This window comes from Scleropages formosus, chromosome 19, assembly GCF_900964775.1.
Source record: "Scleropages formosus chromosome 19, fSclFor1.1, whole genome shotgun sequence".
Taxonomy (NCBI): Eukaryota; Metazoa; Chordata; class Actinopteri; order Osteoglossiformes; family Osteoglossidae; genus Scleropages; species Scleropages formosus.
The window spans coordinates 6762613-6785828 of record NC_041824.1 but is presented as its reverse complement, the minus strand read 5'-3'; the positions used below and the strand labels follow the sequence as shown (position 1 = coordinate 6785828).

The 23216-nt window shown below is 43.0% G+C and overlaps 1 protein-coding gene across 1 annotated transcript; it reads left to right on the top strand.

The window, feature by feature from the left end:
• Positions 1-16389: 16389 nt before the first annotated feature.
• slc35g2b (solute carrier family 35 member G2b) lies at positions 16390-20614 on the top strand. Its single transcript, XM_018740946.2, has 2 exons — positions 16390-16464; positions 18466-20614. The coding sequence occupies exon 2, from the start codon at positions 18477-18479 to the stop codon at positions 19707-19709; it is 1233 nt and encodes a 410-aa protein (XP_018596462.2). The 5' UTR covers positions 16390-16464; positions 18466-18476; the 3' UTR covers positions 19710-20614.
• Positions 20615-23216: the final 2602 nt, after the last annotated feature.

The following is a 23216-nucleotide window of genomic DNA, read 5'->3' as shown; positions in this document are numbered from 1 at the left end:
AATATTCATTGAATCCGGTTGCGTCTCATCATGTAACTCCACCTTCTTTGTTATACACTCCCTTTGCTCTTTGCTGCTATATTCTGTCTGAAGAAAAAGATCCTGTAAATAAATAACGTTTCTTGCTCCTTCTGCTTGGACACACATGTGAAATAAGTGAAATGTGGTCTCCTTCACTACATTGACGGGAGGTTCAGCATGAGGCACACAGTTGGGGTCCAATCCTGGGATCTGACTGTGCTGCTCTTAACAAACCGAGGCGAGAAATTAAATTCACTGTTCTGCAGTTCTAAAATATCTGGGATAACCGTAGTACTCAGCCCTCATGTAATGGGATCCCATACAATGAGAAATCACTACAGAAGCTTCTGAGGATTTTCCCTTTTTTCTTTGGTGGCCTCATGATTCGGGAGAGTAACATTTTTCATTTTAATTTCACAACAGGTGAAAAGGGTTGAAATAAAAACACCCAGTCACCTTTACTCTCACGTTAGTTCAAGCAGCAGTACATTAGGGTTAGAGTCAAGTTTAAGGTATGGGCTAGGGTTAAGGTAGGGTTAGGGTTCGTCTTAGGGTTAAGTTAGGACTAGAGTTTCAGTTAGGGCTGCAGTTAGAGTTAGCGATGGAGTTAGATCTCAGATTGGGTTGGGGTGAGGGTTAGGGTTAGGGTCAAGGTCTGGATCTGGTTTAGGGTTAGGGTTAGAGAGGTTTCGGGTTATGGATAATGAATAACTGTACCAGGCATTAACAACGAATGAGTGAAAATGTAATTCTGAAAGACAAGCTAGAAATCATCTGTACTGCAAATTTTATAAAATATGTAGGGATTTCATATGTAAAAATGCCTTTTATTCTGGTATCTTAATTTGTTCTCAGTGACATCATTGCTGTGGGAAACCATTCTTTTTTCCATCAGAAATAATGGTTCTTTGATCCCCTCGCAAAGGGAATTTGCGAACCGGCGCAGTGTCAGAGCACATTAACCGTGTTATGTGAGGAATGAGAGCAGTTGGATAAAAACCCAAAGCCCCGTATCATTTTTTTTTTTTCCTCCACTTCGTTGAGGTGTGCTCCTTGACGGTCTGTTTATACACCCAAGAAATGCTGACGAATGACACGATTTTCTTGGAGAAGGATTCTAGGTCGCCATGGCGTCACTGGCGTCCTGTTACTGAGATTAAGAGGCTGTGCAATGACCCACTGGGCCACCCAGTCACCGTGAGCATTTCTCCAGCTCCCCAATGGCTCCCTTGTGTGATCCCCCTAAGGGCGAATCCACGTCCCACGCTTTCCCGACCCACCGCCCCAATGCCCCCCCGAGGGAAGAGACACTCTCTGTAAACTCCCCCTCTCTCTCTGTGTCTCATTCCTTCTTCCTCTCCTTCTTTCCTACCTTCCCCCACTGCGCAGCCGCAATGTAGCAGGACTGAAAAACAGAACGGCAACAAAAAGAAATTGTACCGTCAGAGCCGCCCCCCCCAGCACAGCCATGTATTTCCTAGATGGAGCACACAAAACATCTGAACATCCCGTATCAGCGGTGTTCGTGGCCGATGCCCATAGTCGTTACTGTGAACGACTCACCTAAATACCACGTAGTATTCACGGTATGTCATTTTGGAGAAAGACATCTCCTAAAGGAGCAAATGCAAGTGTAAAAATGACCTGGATGGACAGCCTCATGTGCAAAAATCACAGTAAATGGAATGCCGAACCTTAAATTCTTCACTGAATTATTTTATGAAATATTAAGATGTTTTATCGTGTTGTTTAGCAGTAGTAATTACGTTCATTGCTTTAACGAGACGTAATATATTTTAATATTAAAGATAATTTATCTGAAAAAAATTATTTAACCAACACCAGTAGAATTTAGGGTTTTTATAATATATTCTACGCATAGAAAATATTAATAGTTTAATATATTTTAGAATTTAATAATAAGTGTCCTCTTGGGCCGCATGCAGCCCCGTCGCACCGTCCACTTCCACCTGCTCTGGCTTTTCGCTAGAAGCCGTTGGGGCCCATTGATCCTGCTCTTTTTAATTTCTCACCTGTTTTTATGTTTGTTTCTATTCCACCTGGTCTTATTTGCCAGGTCATCTGCTACGCACTCGCGTCTTTTTGGGGAAATTGTGTTTTATTGCACTTCCTACTGGGATGTGGTTGTTTGTGTGACCATGTCGTGATTAAATTTGGCATCTCCCTCCTTCCCGCCCCCACCTCTCTCTCTCTTTCTCTCTCTGTGTCTCGCCCACTCGCTCACACACAAATAACACACGCTGCACACACATCAGCACGCGGTCGCCTCTACCCAAAATCCTCCGAGGAGGTGTGTTATTTGTGTGAACAGCGTGAAGTGCTGTCTAAAAAGACACTGTGGACACTTCCACTTACCTGGGCAATATCATTTTCCGTCTTCACCATGAACTGAACCTTGAAAGCCCTACAAAATGCCCAAATTGATTGTTTTAAAGATGAGTCAGTCGGTCTTTCCATATTTTTTCTTCTCATGACTCTTATGTCATATTCAGCCTTTGGAAACATGCCCGAATGTCCCTCCTGCACATTTAGCAGGCAGTGTTCTGGAACAGGAAAGTCAGACAGTTTTGTTTTTTTCCTGGCCATTCCTGTGGCCAGTCATTCACAGACATTATTGTTATTTTTTAAAAATCACAAAATAATCTATCCATCTGGTTTATTAACTGATTGTCCTGATCAGGTCCACGGTGGTCTGGGGTCTATCCCAGGATCACTGAATGCAAGGCAAAGATCAGGTACATCCTGAATGGGACGCCAGTCCATCACAGGGTGATATTGTTTAACTGTGTAATACAAAGTGATTATATATTTTGTATATCATGTAAATTATATAGCATGTAAAATCATAATATACAGCAAAATATATTAATAAAGAAACTTTATTTGGAAATGTTTTGGAGAAGGGGGGGCTCGGCGGCATGGCACGGTGGGTTTAACCTGTGCCCGCTGTGTGGTGGGCCTGAGGTTCAAGTCCTTCTTAGGGTGCCTTGCGATGGACTGACGTCCCATCCTGGGTGTGTCCCCACTCCCTCCGGCCTTGCGCCCTGTGTTGCCGGCTTAGGCTCCGGCTCGCCGCTGGGGGCTTTGGAGAAAAGTGTCAGCAGAATGAAATAATGTATATGTCGTGGTGAGTGCTGGGGGCAAGACAAACCGTGCGAAGAACACAGCAAATGTGCCAAGGAGAACAGGCCGAAATCACTCCTGAAACGGATGCAAAGCTGCTACATACTGTACTTAAGCCCAAAGGCTTAAAGCAAAAGGAGGCTCTCCCAAGAATTAGTATGTAGGGATCAAATACTCAAAAAACAGCACATGTTTCGGTTTATTAAGTATATTTCATGAAACACAAAGCAACTTAACTTTAAATTTTTGAGAAATGATCAAGGGTCTGAATACTTTTGCAAGGCACTACGTTTCTGCTGATCAAATACACGTCTCCGTGTCCTCTTGTGAGAAGAACCAGGCGTTTGTCACGGACCCGTTCCTTGTTCCAGTCTCAGCAGTAATGTTGCCCCTACTTATGTTTATATTATCATAATAACGCAGTGCCTACGGCACCCAGCGGAGGCAAGATTTTCGATTAGGCACTGAAAGGATTTTCAGAAGTCTTGCTCTGTGTGTGTGTGTTAGTCTCACAATATCAGTGCTCCATTTCCTCTCGTTTCCTGTGGTGCAGAGAGCAGATGCGTGTGTTCAGCGGGGGCCTGTCCTCTCGGTGGTGGCTGCAGGCTAAAAAGGAGACGGTGTGTGTCCTCACTTGGACCGTTTTGTGCTGCCTTGTTTTTCACGCCGCGTCGACAAGCAACACCCAGCGAACCCGCGGGGATAAAAAGACCTTTACCATCTCCTGATCACATGGGAGGACCTGTATCCTCCTTTCTTCACACCTGCTCCAGGGGGGTGGCAACAGGATATGGAGATTTTCCCAGTTTCGGCCAAAACGCAAAAACACTAAAATTGTTAAACGTTCGGCTCTGCGAATTTGTCTGAAGACAGAGCCTGTTTTATAACCAGGCAAACCTAGACAATTGCGTAGGGGGACGGAAATTTAGGGGCATCACATTTTGGTTCTAGAATCAAAAAAAAAGAAAAAAAGAAAAAAAAAACCTTGCTGAATGAATGAATGAATGAATGAATGAATGAATGAATGAATGAGCTTTATTGCCAAGTATGTTCACACATACAAGGAATTCGTCTTGGTGACAGGAACTTCCACAGCACAGACAGAACGACAGTGACAAGACACAGATAATAAAAGTAGAGTGGGCTAATAAAAGATAAAAAAGAAATATATATATAGAGTATAAAGTACACAATATACAAAATAGACGCTAGACATTGTATGTTTCTACAGGTATGTTATATACAATGCAAGGGAAAGTAAATAAGAGATCTGATGTGAAAAATAAATACAAATAGCATTGTTTATTGCACCAGTTTACTCCCTAGGGGGCATTTAGCTGTTCATGAGGTAGAAGATGGCCTGAGGAAAGAAACTTTTCCTGTGCCTGGCTGTCCTGGTGCTCAGTGCCCTTAATAATAAAGAAAGAGTTTTATTAGTAAATTGAAGGATGTGTCACATTATATATTATTTACACAAGGTCTTACATTTACACAATTTACATATGCTAATCCTGTAATGTAACGTAAATGTTTCTATGTATTAAAAAAGTATATATTACTATAAAGGTGATCAGGAATTGTCAATATTTGGATAAAGTTTTATGCAGCTACTCGTGTGATGAACATTGGTTCATAAGGTGGAAAGAAACAAACTAACTTTACTTAAGAATCACACGTCTGCAACTATGTCTCTTTTTCTGCTAATGTAATGCACGCATTGTATTTTGTATGAGATGTACCTTGCTTTGGAGAAAAGTGTCTGCTGAATGAATAAATTTAAATGTTAATGTAAAATTTAACCATGATACGAGACATCGGTGCCTCGTGTCTTTGACATGTTGCAGCTTTATAAGTAGCATTTTCTATTAAACAAATCCTTGTCCTACAGAGTAAAAAGTGTATGTCTATTTGTTTCGTAACCAGCTTCAGTCTTGAAAATATTCTATTTCATTTTTGTCTGTTTTCAGTCTAAAGTGGTTATGCGAACTTGTTTTGTGTGTGCGCGAGCGATTGTGTATACCTTCATTAATTTGGAGATAGAAGTCTAAGGGATGTCGGATTGATTGTTGCCCGGGGCACCGCAAACCCGAACACCAGCCCTGTACAAAGAATAGCTTTCTTTGCCTCCCCACCTCTCCTCTCTCGGCGTCCTGGAGCTTCACCATCATTCTTTTGGCCCTCACTCTCGGCCATCTGCTCGGACGGTGGAGGCCCACCTGACGTCTTCTTCTCCCGCTGCTTCACTCCGCCTGCCCGGCACATGGAATCAGCAGCCGTGGCCAAGAGGGGAAACCAATGTACAATAATGTAGGGAAGCATGAGGCCTTAATCCGTTTTGATAACCCAAAGGCCAAAATCAGAAGCGCAGGCCTGACATTGTCGGCACTGTCGTGGCAACTTGGCCAAGCTCAAAGAATTTTTTTACATCATGGCTTCCACGACATGCGACAGCAGCCTGGTTGCCATGGCAATCTGGCTCCGTGAGACAAACTATGGCTGTTTATAGATCTGGTTTTATACATTTAATGGTATCTGCTTGGACACGATTTGCTCCAGGTTACCCAAGTGAGCACCAGCTGGAACCAGGGAGATTCGCACTCCCAGCGTCAAGATCACTTACCATCGCTCTTCATGACCCATCAAGTCACCCTACATTAGTCTCAACATTCGGGTTGCAGGAAACACAGCCGTTTCCATCCTTTACCGTACTAACTCCATGCCCGGACCCTTTCTGAGCATATCACAGGAATGGCTGTGACACCGTTGCTCTGTTTCCAACCCAGTGGTTCCCAGATCTTACTTTGTTAGTCAGTCTCTGTGGGACTTTTCCTACACCCCATAATTGTGAGCAACGGTAGAATGGGAATAAAAGAGCAAATTAGTCGATTCAGACATTTATTGATTTCATCAAGCTCTTAATTGCTGAGGTTAAATGAAAACCTACGTGTAGGGCGTCTTGCCGGGATTAATTACGAGAAGCCCTGAGTAAATGCAAGGAGGGGATGGTACCTAGGAGTGTATCTCCAACACCTGCACAAGTGCTCTTCTTCAATAGGGGGTTGAACACAAGTTCTAGATTTATTCATTTTGATGATACTTTTCTCCAAAGCAACTTACCACATTTAACTACTTGAAATGATTTACACATTTATACGGCTGGGTAATTTTTTACTGTAAATTTTGCAAAAATCCTTCCTGTATCGTTGTCTTCGGTCACAGTTATTACATGGCATGATTTTTTTGGTTAGTTGGTGTCAAACTAAAGCAAAGCAATGCCTTCTTCACCGGAATACTGATCTTTATTTGCTAGGCTTTTTTCTAAAGCATCTTACAGTGTTAAGGTGTGTGCAACTATTTATTCGTTTACACATTCAGGTAATTTTACTGTATCAATTTTGGGTAAGCACCTTGTTCAGGGGTACTACAGCAAGATCCAGATTCAAAGTTGGGTCCTTTGAGTGCAAGACAGCAGCTCCAGCCATTGTACCACTTGGTCCCCCATTGTTTAAAAATTGCAAAACATACATTATGTACAGTAACATACCCAGCTGCACAATATAGCATCCATCCATCATCTGTAAAACAGAAATTCAGGTAACTGATCTTGGAAGCAGCTACTGGACTGAAAGGAAACCTGATTGTCTTCTCCGTGGGGGACTAGAGGGGCTTTAACCATCCCAAATGGAATGCAATTCAATTTCACCAGCAAATCTGCTCTTCAGATTTCACATGTAATATACACTGTCGTCTTCATTACGCTCCTCCGAGCGGATGAGCTCTTCCACCTACACGTTTTAATGACATTACCCTCCCAGCGATGACGCAGACAAAATGTGAAGCAGTTACCACCTGTGGGAGCAGAACAGTCAGTGTCTGTGTACTTGGGAATCAGACTCTGTGCATCATTCTCTTTGTCTTCATCTAGAAAACACTGAATGTTTCATTGCTTAAAGAAGTCATAAAAAAAAGGTCTTTTAGTGACAAATAGCAAACGAGAATTGCCTGCTGGTGGGTTCATAAAATCACCCTGGAGAAGAGGCACCGCAGCCCATGGGCCCCTCCTTGCACATTCCCCATCAGCATCTGACAAACACGTCTACTAGTAAATATCCTCGTATTCCCGTGTCGCTCTTAGTCACCCTGCTAGACTGCGTGGCAGGAGCACTTTAATACATCAAGGGTGTCACCGATTCACAAGCCACCCGGCGCAACGTGTCTCCTTCATCGCCGAGAAAGCTTCTGTGACAAGATGAAAAATTACAGCTGGAATTCATTTTCCTCAGGACTGAAGGAACTCCTTTCACATCTACAGTATTCTGATGGATCTTGACATGTTTTATGTTGACGTTATGCAAGAAGCGGGGCAGCTGACAGTGCGGGAGGTAGAACAGCTGCTTTTGGATCCAAGGGTTGCTGGTTTGAGCCCCGCCTACTGCTGTAGTATCCTGGATTAAGGTACTGATTCTCAGTTGCCCCAGTAAACAATAATCTGTTGTATGAATGAGTAAATCAGAGTAAACTGCTTAGAGAGAAGTGTCAGGTGAATGATTGAATGTAAATACACCGTGACATCGTGCTATAAAATGAGTCATTTTCATCGATCCCTATAGACGCTGGTGGACTTTACCATGTCTAGGTGTCACAGAAATGTCAACATGAACTGTATTAATCTCTTTAAGATGATATACCCTCTTTGCTTTTCTAGACTGGACTTATGACTTCTGGCTGCAACCCTTAAACGCTTGCTATTGCATTCTTGAGTAATTTACCTAGTCTGAAATTCTTTATAAAAGTGTATTATACAGTATATAACATGCTGCATATGGCAAAAGTGGCTAAACTGTTCATTCTCTGCCATCACTGTTTGCAGAGCGAAGATGGATTCATCACCCAAATGCCAGCAGGCTTTATGATCTATTTTGCCGTTTTTTATGAGAGGAGGGAAATTATGATCTATTTTGATTTATGCCTAGGGACATATTAGGGCCTGCTGTTTAGTCGAGTCATTACCTTCGCAATAAATCATGGATAACGGGTCTGACCTTTCTTGTGACGCTCATCGTTGCCGTTGCGTATGGCAGCTTTGTTTTTCCATGCAGATGGGGGGAACGTTTTTTGCAAATCAGTGAATTTTCTTTGTGCCAATTTCTGCATGCTCCTTCCACACTACACATAAGAGTATTCACTTCATTTATTCCACTCCCACTACATGATGACACATAATTGCTGATGTGACATGAATAGCAAAACAGCACCGTGGTGATATCAACCTCATAGCGATAATTAACAGTTAGTTTTCTGTTAGAAAGTGCCTCTTTTATAAATAAATCCATGATCAGCAAAGTTTTATTTTTTTTTTTTTTTGGTCAAGAAGCAGTAGATGATGAAGAGGTTGAGTAACACAGTGTTTTTTATTAATTAAATCATAAGATGGGTCTTTAAGCCTGGCTGTTTTGTGTATTTGTTATAGCTTGAAACAAAGGTTACCAGAGAGTTAGCCTGGAAACATCTGTTGAACCTTAATAAACTACAGAATTTAAATTCAGCAACATTACAAATAGGTTTGTCAAAGGACTGACCGGGAGATCATCAGTAATCATTAATAATCAGTAGCGACTAGTAAACGATGGGTGTGACATTGTGATGTTGTCATATAACACTCATGTTGCCTTATGGACGAACCATCAAGTCCACACTGCATCCAGTACATGTGCAGGTTAGATTGTGGACTGCTGGTGTTGGGTGTGGAGTAAAAAAATTATCATTAAAATTCTTCACAGTGCTCTTATGCCCTTAAGCTGCAGGTTTGCTTTACTTTCTTAAGTTACAGAGTACATTCCAAAATGCACAGATTAGTGTGATTCTGAATTATGTTCAGGAGTGCAATAATAATGTTCTGTTGGTTGCCGGAGGTAGAATCTTATATTCTCCAAAAATGGTAATAAAATAAATTATAAAATAAAAGACCAACTTCATAGACATTCACTTCAAAACTACGAACGGTATAATTCTGTGGAATTTTAAATCATCAGCCCATGTAACGTTTCCTGGAACTACTATGCTAATAAGGTTTCAGTAGTATGATCTAGTTTCTCACAATATATGTCTCAGAAACATTTTTGATTTATTGATTTAGCTCTGCAATGGACTGGTGTTTCGCCCAGGGGAGTACCGTCCCTCCTCAGCCTTGCACCTAACGCTTCCAGCACAAGTTCTGGTTCACTGTGACCCTGCTCAGGACAAGCGGCTATTGAAATTGGATGGATGGCTGTTGCTTTGCCAAAGTGGCTTTGAACAAAATACTTACTGTGATTCACATATTTAAACAGCTGGGCAAATTTAACTGATTCCGTTCAGAATAAGTAGGTTGTAATAATGGCACTACAGCAGTGTGTGGGATTCAAACCTGAGTGCTTCAAACATAAGGCAGCAGTTCTAACCACTATAACGCCCTACTGCTATATGTATCTATTTATATTTCGGAATGGAATTTCTGTGGTGGCTGGAGTGACTATCTGTCACTGACAGGTAAAATGAAATACTCAAAGCTTGTTCACCGACATCTAAAATTCCTTTAAGGGATTCAAAAAAAGCCTCAAAAAGACAGGAACTTTTTTATTTTCATTTCAAGAGCTGATTTCATTGACAGGAGAAGACAAGCTGCTCTGTAGCTGTGAGATTACTTGATTCAGATGAATGTGTTACTGCTTAATGTTTCTCAGTGTGGGAATATCAGATATGTTTCCCTATGTCAAATATAAACTTTAATACGTAAATACGGGGGGTGTGGTGGTGCAGTGGGTTGGACTGAGTCCTGCTCTCCGCTGGGGTTCGAGTCCCACTTGGGGTTCCTTGTGATGGGCTGGTGTCCCATCCTGGGTGTGTCCCCTTACGCCCTGTGTTGCCGGGTTAGGCTCCGGCTCCCCGCAACCCCGTATGGGACAAGCGGTTCAGAAGTGTGTGCATGTGCGTGTGCGTGTGTATACACTGAAAACTTCTGAACAGCTCAAGCGGTACTTGGGAAAGACATAGCCACACGCACAGAATGTCTCCAGAATGTTTTTTCCCTCCATTAGTGTCCTTAGGCTGGAGAGGATTGTGTCCACAGCTCTTCAAGTCTTCCAAGTATTAGAGTCTTCTCAAGAGAATCCAATCTTCTCATGATGTGTCCAAAATATTATAACCTCAGTCTCACCATACATGCTACTAATGACAGTTTAGGGTGGCTGATTCGATCCCACATCCATCTTTGTTCTGTTGGTCTTCCACGGTGCCTCCTTCAGCATCACCTGTCAAACGAGCCCTTATATTTCCTCTCCTGCTTCAGCAGTTTTCCGCAGCTTTTCATATCTGTGTATTGTCTTTGAAAATGCCACAACTTAAAAATAATGGTCAGCTTCATCCTTGTGGCAATCGGGCACGTTCGAGGGTCTTTTTCGAGATCTTTCATCGCAGCCCTGCCAAGTGCTGGTTGTCAGCAATTTTGAATCCGCAAACATGTAGCGAAGACGAAGGTATGTTTGTTTGCACCCAAGCAACAACAATATTAAAAAACTCAATTTGGTTCTCTGAAAGGGCCCCACATACATCACCTCGAGCCAAAAGGACCAAACCATCCCCTGCATTGTCACAACTGGATAAATCACTGCAGAGGACATTTTGAAATGTGCACAGAAGTATTTGCGTGAATTAATGTGTGACGGAGAGCCATTTCCCTCACTCATGTGCCAGCGTGAGCCTCTGAAATCTGGGATGGAATTATGCTAATTATGCTAAGAGATAAGAAAATCCATGAAAGCTGTATGAAGACTGCGAGAGGGAAACGCACAGTCACTTCAGAAGAGTCAAAAACCAAGCATTAAACCCGTATATGAAAACCACAGCAGTCTGTTGGCATTTGGTTAAACAGTAAATGTTTGTTGCTGACAGCAAAATGGATAAGAAGCTGATGCTGTTGTGGAAATGTTAAACAAATCACTTGTCTGTGCACTTCAATTTGTCTCCCTGTCCCAACATTTATTTGAATGTATTTCCATTTCTGAGCCAAGTGCTGCGGAGGAATTCAATATTACAAAAGATTCACACCTACCGCGTTCTTAACTTCTTATGCAAATTCTTGATATGAGTCCTTAAAATAATGGTCCATTTGAAATCTTTTGCATTTTGATAGATAAAATCTACTAAAACATCATCGTTGTAGAGACGAGAAATAAAATGTGGAATATTGTCACACACACACACTGTCTGAAACTGCTCGTCCCAAGCGGGGTCGCGGGTAACCGGAGCCTAACCCGGCAACACAGGGCGTAAGGCTGGAGGGGGAGGGGACACACCCAGGACGGGACACCAGTCCATTGCAAGAATATTGTCACTGAAAATAAAAATAACATTAAAGATCAAGAATCTCTGTGAAAGAGTACAAAAGAATCACAGGTCAGTGCCCCCATGCAGTGCCTTTTTTCTGTGGTGCAGAAATACTACATTAAAGGATACCCATATATGGGAAATCTCAGTTTTTTCAATCCTATTTTTCAGAGTCTCCTGAAGGTGTCTAACTGCACACTGATCTTCCATGACCATGAAGGACTGAAGTGTGATGTGCACATGCAGTAAAAAGCTTTGATGAAAAAGCGTTCCAACTGCTGTCTAAGTGAGTACATGGGGCGCTGTGCGTTTAGAGGGAGGCAATGCTTACTAAAGTGTATGATTACACATGGAAAGATTTTCTATACTTCTCTTTAAAACAAGGTATCATGGTAAGCTTTGATACCAGGCCAGTATTTCGATTATATTGTCCATTCATTAACAAAAAGGCTGCGTTGTTCTGAAACCGAACGAAAAGCAGTGTTTGTGTATTCTCAAATTCCATCTAGAAAATTTGGTCGTAAACCAAATTAGGTTATGTCCATAGGCTGTCTAGTGGGGGGTACAGTGGTGCAGTGGGTTGGACCGGGTCCTGCTCTCTGGTGGGTCTGGGGTTCAAGCCCTACTTAGGGTGCCTTGCGACAGACTGGTGTCCCGTCCTGGGTGTGTCCCCTCACCCTCCAGCCTTATGCCCTGTGTTGCTGGGTTAGGCTCTGGCTCCCCAGTTCAGCCAATGTGTCTATGTACATAGGCTGTCTAATAAACATTTTCCATAGATTGTCATAGCAACATATTTCTAAGACTCTTCAATCCTTGCAGAAACCTGTGCAATACCCCGGTACTAGACTTCTGAGTACTTTTGGAGTACAGTCATCCCTCGCCTGATGAGCTTAATGTATTCTGCAATAATTAATGAATAATTCAGTACATGTAAAGTTCTCTATGAAAATAATTAAATAAATCTATAAATAATTCGCTTTATCTGCTATGGAAAAAGTACAACAGGTTGCAAGATAAAATACACACACTGTCGGAAACTGCTTGTCCCAAGCGGGGGTCACAGCGAGCCAGAGCCTAACCTGGCAACACAGGGAACAAGGCTGGAGGGGGAGGGGACACACCCAGGACGGGATACCAGTCTATCACAAGGCACCCCAAGCGAGACTTGAACCCCAGACCCGCCAGAGAGCAGGACCCAGGCGAACCCGCAGCACCACCGCTTCCCACAATAAAAAATACGTTACCTAAAATGAAACATTAACCAAAATAATGGGCATTTTATGTGTGACAATGGCAACACAAACATATTTTATAGTATTTTGTGACATGTTTTATAATATTTCATCCATCGGTCTCATCTTCTGTTTCTGACTCATAAACTACGATTGAAAAACTTCATTCACAATGGCATAAGGGCACTCTTGTTATACAGCAAAACTAGTGAATCTGCTACTGAATCTCCTATTTTAGCCGTGAATTACATTTGCTGTAATCGAAGCTGTGATTGGTTGAGACTGTGACAGGAAGCAGGAAGTAGAAAGTATGTAAAGCAGTTTGCGTTGCTGTGGAAAAAACGTAGCATCCAGATGCTTTGCAGAGTGAACACACATAGCAGGGAGTGAATAAAATGGATGTGGATGTAAAATTGCTACATTACTGCGGAATAAATGCCATTGTACTGAACAACAAGATTGTTGCATGAAAAAACGCATATATTCAAAGGCATGTATAAGCCCTTGTAATGGTTTTAAATTGTGGCAGACCCTGTTATACGAGGGAAGGCTGTACTGAATTTTTCATGCACAACTTAAATAAATATTTGACACATTATTACCTTAACAAAAGCATGACAAAACAAAAGCATCTTACTGCAGACTCATATCAACCTTTCCAGGCTGTTGCAATGTCTAGATGCAAAATGTAATATCTGTTTTCTCGCTGGCAGTAGGAGTACAGAGGTTAATCGCTTCTGTATTTCACAAGGTCACAAGCAAGAAAGCGCAAAACACAGTCAATTACACCCACTCTGTCATCACGCTTCCGGGAAGTGAACCCTGGTTTAATTCTATTGATCATCGAGGTTCAGTGTGAATATCCTACGCCTTCTTCACACTCTGTAAACCATGCACCTTCTCTGCAGGGCTACCACCAGCTTCATCTGTGAGAAACTGAGACGCATCAACTAACTTAAGGATATAAATGAGCGCTGAACTAACTCAACCATTGAGCTACAGCGTTTTTTTATTCAGAAAAAAAAAACGTGAAATACAAATGATGTTGATTGATCTAAAAGGTTACAAAGGGTGTGTAAAGGCTCAGAACTTCTCCAGTATTCATGATCAGGTCTGACACCTGCCCACTCATTGCTTATTGGGGGTATGAGCCATCTGAGACTGTGGTGTGGAGATCAGGTTAATCCATCAGCTTCAGCATCTCAGAGGGAAGACTTTTTTTTTTTTATCCTTCCTGTAATGGTGATGTACTTGAGTCATCATTAAAAGAGAGAGAAAGAAGAACATTCATTATTCAATGTTCAAGAAGGGTGTCAAACTTATTTCTTTCAGACTTACTTTCCTCATCTCTAAATCATTCATCATTCATCATTCATCATTCAATGTTCATGAAGGGTCTCAAATCTCTCTCTTCCAGACTTCCTTTTCTCCTGATCTCCAAACCATTCATCATTCAATGTTCATGAAGGATCTCAAACCCACCTCTTCCAGACTTACTTTTCTTCTAATCTCCAAACCATTCATCATTCAACGTTCAAGAAGGGTCTCAAACTCATTCTTTTCAGACTTGCTTTACTCCTGATCTCCTATCTGCTCTATAAACTTGCACTGTATTTTCCGTCAATTACGTATATTCTCGGAGAAGGACGGCTGGAGGGCTAACTGGGCTGGGCGTGTCAAAGCAGAGAAAGGCACTAATCGGTTTATGAAATATGAACGAAGGAGCTGCAAGCAGGAGCGTACAGCTGCGTGTTAAATATGCTGGAGGAACACGCAAGCTCCTCTATTGAGAAGAAAGTGGCACCCCACTAGTAGCTATTTTTAGCTTCTCGCCAACGTGCTGAAGATTTTTGACACGTGTCAGTTTTATAACTATCGAGGGGCCCACAGAGTACCAGAAATGGATGCTTCCAGAAAGAAATACAGTACTAAAATAATAACAGTCATGCACAATTACATGCTTAATAAGATTTGAGTCCTATTGACCTTAGCATAAATTCATATTTATTCAACACTTAAGTTTAATATCAAACCGTGCACGTAAAATATTTTTGTTTCTGCTCATATTTATATAAAATTAAATAGTCGTGAAAGTGTACAGGATATGAGCATATACTTTTAACATATGTTACATATTAACAGTTTGATGGTTTTGGATACCTTATGATAATGCTGTCAGAACTGGCCTTATTAATGTTTCTTCACCCATGTCAAGAACCCAGTAAGTGTGGCCTTTATGGGGTTTCTGCATATATTTCTTCACACGTTCATAAATATTCAAGCAGCAGGTAATTCATGATTTCCTGTCGCTTTTTCTATACAAAAAAATTGACTAACTGCTCCGTTCGGAGTTACAAGGCTGTTGGTCAGCCTGCTGTATTTCATTTCCATAATAATAAGACGCATGGTGTCAGATGTTGAATATCAGGTCTGTATGTGTGCAGACTTAGTAAAGTCAATTCAGACTTTAAGGACCTGTGACCAAAACACCAGTGACTGCAGGGACAGTAGTTACTGTGAGTGTGAACTTATTACCTTAAGGCTCCTGGTTCAAATGCCACACGTGCCCTGTGAAAGTTACCCTGGACCGATAGAGTAAGCAATGCAGAATAGTCATGTGCCCAATAATCGCTTGTCCAAGTCTTTGGACTTGATTTGAACCCTTACCTGCCTAACCCTCTGTGCCACAGTGGTGCCGTTAGAATAACCAAATGGCTAGAGAGGTGGGGGTGTGAGCGGCGCTCCTGTCTGCTGCACGGTGCTCTTGAAAGACCACCCTGCCGAAGGTATCAAAGACACATCGAAACCGAGTTGTTATTCACATTCGCACACAAAGGCTGCATCGTGATGAGTCATAACGTAGTAAATGGTGGCTGTGAGGATGAGGAGGACGGGGAGCTTGAGGATAATGATGATGATGGTGACGATGAGGACGAAGGCAGGGGGCAGAAAGGAAGATGACTATAATGATAGTAAGGAGGAGGATGTGAGGAGTAGAAGGAAGAACACGATGAGGAGGATGCTAATGAGAAGGATTATGATTATAACGATGGTGATGAGGAAGAACGGGACTTAACCCTAACCCCAAGAAGATGATTGTGAAGAGATGATTATGATGAAGGGAAGTTGGGGGAGGATGATTATGGTGGTGATGAGAAGGAGGAGGAAAGACATTATCATAATGAGGATAGAAGAAGGACGATGAGGTATAGATAATTGCATCGATAAATCAGGGGGAAAAGAGGATGATGATGATGATGATGGATAATGAAGCAGAAGGATTATGATGATGACGGCTGTGATGATGCAGAAAGATTATGATGATGATGGTCGTGGGGATGATGAAGAAGATGATGACAAGGGTGCTGCTCTCGGTGACGGTGATGACGACAGCAGTGAGAAGCCAGTGCACGCATGCCCAGAGCTCAGGACAGCGCCCCCCAGCCCCCCAACCCCCCTGCCCCCCTAGTCATCAGCGCTCACCTGACCGCGGCTGTGCGGGACCTTCATCCGTGCATCTTCATCCTTCATCCCTGAGCATCCCCGGTCCTCGCCGTGGGGAAACATGGGCACGCGGAGCACACACTCCCCTGCGCGCGGACCGCGAGGAGACACACACCGCCGCACCTCATGATACAGCGCTGAGTGCTGAGTGAGTGCGCGCGGACCTTCTCGCGCGGGGTCTCTGCTCCCTCCCGACACGGTAAGTCTGCGCCAGCCTTCGCACCTTACCATGGTACCGTACACATCATGTACATCATGTCTCTGCCTCAGCGGGCTTGTTGGAACAACTGCATTGAGGAGAGTCGCAGGTGTGTGTGTGTGTGTGTGTGTGTGTGTGTGTGTGTGAGGAGGTTGTTACATATGATGTGGCACAGTCCGTAAACAGCTGTTTTATGAATGACAGAGAGGATGAAAAATCCCGGCGAAAAATTATAAGGAGATACATTGTAGCGCATCGCACATTCAAATCCAAACAAACTGTTATTATTATTATTATAGGAATCAACTGCGATTCCAACACCAGATTAGGTCGAAAATCCATACGAGCAGTAAATAAATTTAAATAATAAATAATATGCAGCATATGTCATCACACACACACACACACACACACACACACATACATTCAATCTCAGTATACTAAAACATTGATTCAAAACGTGTGGGCGCCCGTTTCATCTTGACTTTTTTACTGTAACAAGTAGTAAACATAGTAAAGGTGTTCAGATGAATGAAAGAAAGGCGAAAAAAAGGAAAAGGCAACACTGAGCCCCTCAGGTTAAATTTATTTTGTTACTAATATGTTTTCTCCCGCATATTTTGAGCGCAGTCTAATAATCTGTATAGTTAATTTATTATATTTTGCAACATTCTTGTTTAATGCAAAAGTAAGTAGGATCAGACTGTTCTTTGTGAATAGTGACACACAGTTTTCATTCCGGAGCGTTTTTGTTACTTCAAAGGAAACGCGGATTGGAAATATTTTGTAAATATTATAAACATAACAATAAATGTAAAAAAAAAAAAAAAAAATGTTGTCTTTGAAGGCATAGGTATCCTCCTGCTCCCTGCTAGAGGGATGAGGAGACCAGGGAGGGGGGCACCCTGGGGTGGGGGGTCCTAGCGCACAGTGGCGCCCCCTTGCGGACACACATGTTAACACGTCTCTAGGCGCGAGTCCTTCACAGAAAAATTTCGTTTATTAAATCTTCAACCGACAAAATGACTTGAACAAGAGGCCTCCGGTAATTAATAAGTAAACACATGTTATTAAACTAACAAAATAAAATATGATTGATGCGCCAAAGTGCTGTGTGTTGCTCTGAATATTATGTCTGACATCCCCCAGATAGAAGGCACACGATGATGTGGCACGAGCCTTATGTAATTATTAAAAGGAGACGCACTGTGGTGATTCATCCCCACAGGAGCCTGTGACAGTTCCCCAGTTCAATTTGTCTAATTTTTTTATTTATTTTTTAATTAAAATTAAATCATTTTTGAAAACATAAATTGCAGAAGTACCTCTTAGTCTTTTTTTTTTAATTAATATGCCTATTTATCAGTGCACGTGACACATGATTCATGGAGAATATTATATCTATTTCACGTGGCATCTTTCTTTCTCGCTTCCGAGGCGATGGCACTGTGCAGACGCACACACACACACTCCGCTCCTGGTTACATAATCCCTGACCCATCAGAGTGAATCAGCTCCGGCGTCTTTGAACGAGCTATTTGAATAAGCATGACTTAAATATAGAAATTTTTAACACACTTCCATGAGGGAGAGGGACTGGCAGTCAGCTTTAATGAATTACGTAAGCAGCCCATGACCCCATCCCTGTCGGAGTGCCTTTCGGCTCCCGTCTCCAGGAGCACCGGTGTGAATCAGCTTTGCCTTTTCTCGTACCAAATGTGTCATTTCTACGTAGAAAATCAGACCAGAGGCTCTGTGATATGGAAATATGAATTCCGGGGCGACTCTTCATTGGTTTGTTCAGCTGACACTTTTCCCCAACTCATCCTTCAGTTATGCAGCCGGGTGATTTTTACTGCATTAATTTAGGGCGAGTACTTCGATTAAGGGCCCTAAGACAGGAGGTGGGATGTGAACCTACAACTTTTGAATTTGAGGAGGGGGGGGGTACTGTTCTAACTTCCGCGCGTGTGCGGGTCTAACTGTGCGATGTTCTCTCAGCTGGGCAAAAAATGGACGCGTCACCCTTGGCACAGCAGTACGGGACGAAGAAGCGGGTCAAGATTCACCCCAGCACGGTGACGGTGAAATACGCCACCCACTTCCCGCAGCCCGGGGACGAGGGCTATGATGACGCGCCCTCCTTCGAGGACTTCGGCTCCTTCGTGGACGACAACCCCAGCAGGAGGCTGATTGCGGACGACAAGAGGGGCAGGACTTTCTTCGGCACCATGGAAACGCGGGGCAGGGAGACCCGCGTGGGCGAGCAGCTGGCCAGCTTCGGCGAGGCCTCCGCGTCTGCGTCGCGGCTCACGTGGGCCGCCCTCTTCGGCGCGGCGGTGGCCCACGGCTGCGTGGCGCTCATCACGCGGCTGGCGGCCGACCGCTCCAAGGTGCCCTCGCTGGAGCTGCTCTTCATCCGCTCCGTGATCCAGGTTCTCTCCATCGTGGTGGTCTACTACAACCAGGAGGCGCCCTTCGGGCCTAAAGGGTACCGGCTCCGCCTCTTCTTCTACGGCGTGTGCAACGTAATCTCCATCACGTGCGCCTACACGTCCTTCGCCATTGTGCCGCCCAGCAACGGCACCATCATGTGGCGTGCCACCACAACCGTGTTCAGCGCCGTGCTTGCCTTCCTGCTGCTGGACGAGCGCCTCGCCTACACCGACGTGGTCACCGTGGTCAGCAGTGTGTTCGGCCTCTGCCTTGTCGTGATCCCCAACATCGCCGACGAAGACAAGTCCCCGTTGGGCTTCTGGAAGGAGGCCTTCGGCTACACCATGACCATCATGGCCGGCCTCACTGCCGCCCTCTCCATGATCGTGTACCGGGCCATCAAGGAGCGCGTGAGCATGTGGACGGCGCTCTTCACCTTCGGCTGGACGGGGACCGTGTGGGGGGCCTCCACCATGTTCGTCATGCAGGAGCCCATCATCCCCCTGGACGGGGAGACCTGGGGCTACCTGCTGGGCATCTGCATCTGCTCCACGGTGGCGTTCCTGGGCGTCTACTACGCCCTGAACAAGTTCCACCCAGCGCTGGTGAGCACGGTGCAGCACCTGGAGATCGTCGTGGCCATGATCCTCCAGCTGCTGGTTCTCCGCATGATCCCGTCGGTGTACGACGTCATCGGGGGCCTCATCATCATCGTCAGCGTCTTCGTCCTCACGGGCGTCAAGCTCTACTGGGTGGGCCGAGCCAGGAGACAGGATTACCAGGAAATCCTCGACTCGCCCATTAAGTGACCTCTGCGCGTGCGTTCGTGTGTGTGTGTGTGTGTGTGTGTGTGTGTGTGTGTGTCTATCGTTCGCTATCCTCATCAAACAGCGGATCGTTGTCTCATCGATTTGTTTCGTACCGTCTGGCTCGAGGTGTACAAACCATGTATAGTCTTTGCCATCTATAACACGTGAAAAGATTTCTCTGCAGTGCTTCTCTGTCTTATGGAAACTGGATCATGTGTTCGATGTGACTCTGGCACAGAATAAACAAACAGGAATAGAACAAACAAACAGAAATAGAACAAATGAACAGAAACAGATGCCCCTTTACACAAAGTGGGGTGCAGCACAAGCAAGGAGGTGAGGCACCAGTTGGTGTTGGATGATGGAAGGGAATCTCAAACCCTATTAACATGCCTTATTCATCAGTGGCAAGGACACATTTTTTTTCCTTATTCTATGAAATTAAATTCGGCTCGTTCAGCCAATCAGCATCCGGCGGTTTTGTTTGAAATGGTTATGATTAGTAACAACCATAGCCAGCGTGTGCCAATGGGAGTAATCAATACGACTCCTGATCATATCAATGAGAAATAATTAAAATAGAATGGATTAGCAGTTCTTATGTCAGCAAACAAATGAATGAATAAATTAATGAATTAATTTATTAATTGAGTAAACATTTTTTTCATATATCCCCTTTAAAGTCTGCTTCTCAAAACGCTTTTCACTTAGAAGTTTATATAGGATATAATACATTTACATTTATTCATTTATCTTATGCTTCTCTCCAAAGTGACTTCCAACGTTAAGATATTTACAGTTATTTACCCGTTTGTATAATAATGATACAAGAACGGACTTACAATACACACACATTTTCTGAACCGCTTATCCTATACGGGGTCGCAGGGAACCGGAGCCTACCCGGCAACACAGGGCATAAGGCCGGAGGGGGAGGGGACACACCCAGGACGGGACGCCAGTCCATCACAAGGCACCCCAAGCGGGGCTCGAACCCCCAACCCACTGGAGAGCAGGACCTGGCCCAACCCACTGCGCCACAGCACCCCCTGTATTGACTTACAATACATTCACAACAAAACATAAGCAATATTAAATCATGGAAAGAATGTAAAGAGTGTAATAATGCGAAGAGATTATAATACAGATAATAGTAAATCAAATCTTGTCTTTTATCGCAACAAAAGAGTAATTTGTAAATGATTATTATTAAATAATTTAATTTCAAAGACGTAGAAACGTGTTTCGAATCCACAATTTTCCCAACATATTTTACATTACCTGTTCTAAGTTTATAAGCCACAGGTTATATATCCATAAAGCGTCCCTGTGAAGGATGGGCTCCACTGTATGGCAGCAGACAGAAGTCAAATCTGATGCTCTTGTAAGTTGTTACTGACATTTTTTTTTTTTCTGCTTTAGAAATGTACCTGCCTAAGATATGGAATGTACAGTCTTGTTAATTCTTTCAACATGTGGTGATTGGTTTGGTGTCTCTGTTTCTCTGTTGTAGACATGCAAAATAGCTCTTTTTTAGCAGTGATTTCTAGCCTTGATGAACTAAAGAGAACTTGCAATATGTGCCACTAGGTGGCGCTCAGCACACAAACTGATTGGTCAGTGAAGGAGCAACCAGTAGCACATAACTGTTAGAATAACTGTTAGAATAACTGTCAGAATTCAGAATTACAGTGTGGAAATATGTTTGGGCAAAACATGAGCTGTTTAAAGATTAAGCGACGTCTCCTATGTATTTTCAAATTCCCACTGTTGGATGCATCAATATGTTTTAAAATACCTCACAGCTATCCATCTACGGCACAAATGTTGGTGTTCTGCCTTCGTCTCGACCTTGAAACAGTTTGATTTATTTTGCTTACTGTTTTAAAGAAATCTGTATAAAATTATATGCATCCTGTTACTAATCTAGCTGCAAAAAAGCACTTGATAGGCACAACCTGTGCAGGTTTTTTCACCTTTCATGGTTTCGTTTCTCACGTTTTGGAGGTTTGTTGTCAGGTTGGGCATTTTTGTCTCATCATTATGCATGCTCTATGGGAGAGGTACCGTAGTACGGGTCCGCAGAGCCTGGAAAGGCCACCTTACACCTAGACAGTGAATCCATTATAAGAGTCAGTTGTCATATTGTACCAGATACACTCATTTTCAAATAAAAATGAAAAAGAAAACTAGAACAGAGATATGCAAACATTAAAATATGTGTACTATTTCTATGTTATTTGATAAAAAACAAAAAACAGAAGTGTTTGTTTCTTGTCATATGAGTCCCGGTGCTGTGTATTTTTTGCCCATGCATATCTTTCGCAGTACTGGGGAGTCAGCAACTGTGTGTGTGTGTGTGTGTGTGAGTGTGTGTGTGTGTGTGTGTGTGTGTGTGTGTGTGTGTGTGTGTGTCCGTCCAGAAAGTGTATCTGTTTTTACAGGAAACAGGGTGCATCCTGCAGGGCCACGTTTAGCCCCCTCCCCACGTGGGCCCTGTCAGCACAGCATCATTGCCAGTTCCCAGGAGATGCATCACTTCCTATCTGTACCGCCGCAGTTTTGTGTGACCATTTTAGGATCGAGCATCTTATTTATTTATTTTGTTATTTATTTATTTATTTAAAACGTTTCTGTTTTGGCTCACGGTTCGAGCTGGGCGCATTCCACGTGTTCCCTCTGTCCTGCCTGGAAGCGCACGCCCTTCTGTAGAAGGTATACGTTGCACTTAAGAACAGTTCAGTAGAGGTTCCGTTAAGTTCAGCCTCTGTTACGCTTTTTCTTTATTTTTCTCACTAACATCCCCTCAGGGTAGTAGATGATGTGCAACATAGGTATGAAAAATGCCCTCTTTATACCAGCACAGAAACGCAGAAAGATTCACTAAGTCGGCACAATGTGTTGACATTCTTCTAGAAATTTTACTTTTTATTTTATTATATGTATTATGCACATATATAGTATAAGAGCAGTGGACACTGTATTGTTGAAAAACTAGAGTTACTATTTTATTATTTTAATAAATTATTTTATAATTATTTTACGTCTTTTTTAGTACTCTTTAGTTCTTCAACAATACAGCTTTCATTTTGCTTATACTGCACATTACAAAATCGCACAGAAATACACACCTGCACACCGCATAGATGTAATAATCATGGTAATTATAGCCAAAGTAAACAGCTGCAAAGTAAAGCAATCCATTACAAAACTTGAGGGAGACAATACTTCTTTACAAGAGTAATGAAATTAACCTCATTATTGGATATCTGAAATTAAAATAAATTCAATAAGTGTGTAAGTAAGTAAGTAAGTAAGTAAATAAATAAATTAATAAAATAACATCACTGCAGAGGGAACACACACATTGCCAGTGACAAAGCTCTACAGTGGCTCTTTTCCAAAGTGTAAGTAATTTGTGTGGATGAGAGCAGGTGCCTGAGGAACGGCTGCATCACGCAGAATGTAAGACACGGTCGCCAAACAGGAGGATGAGAATGATAAGTC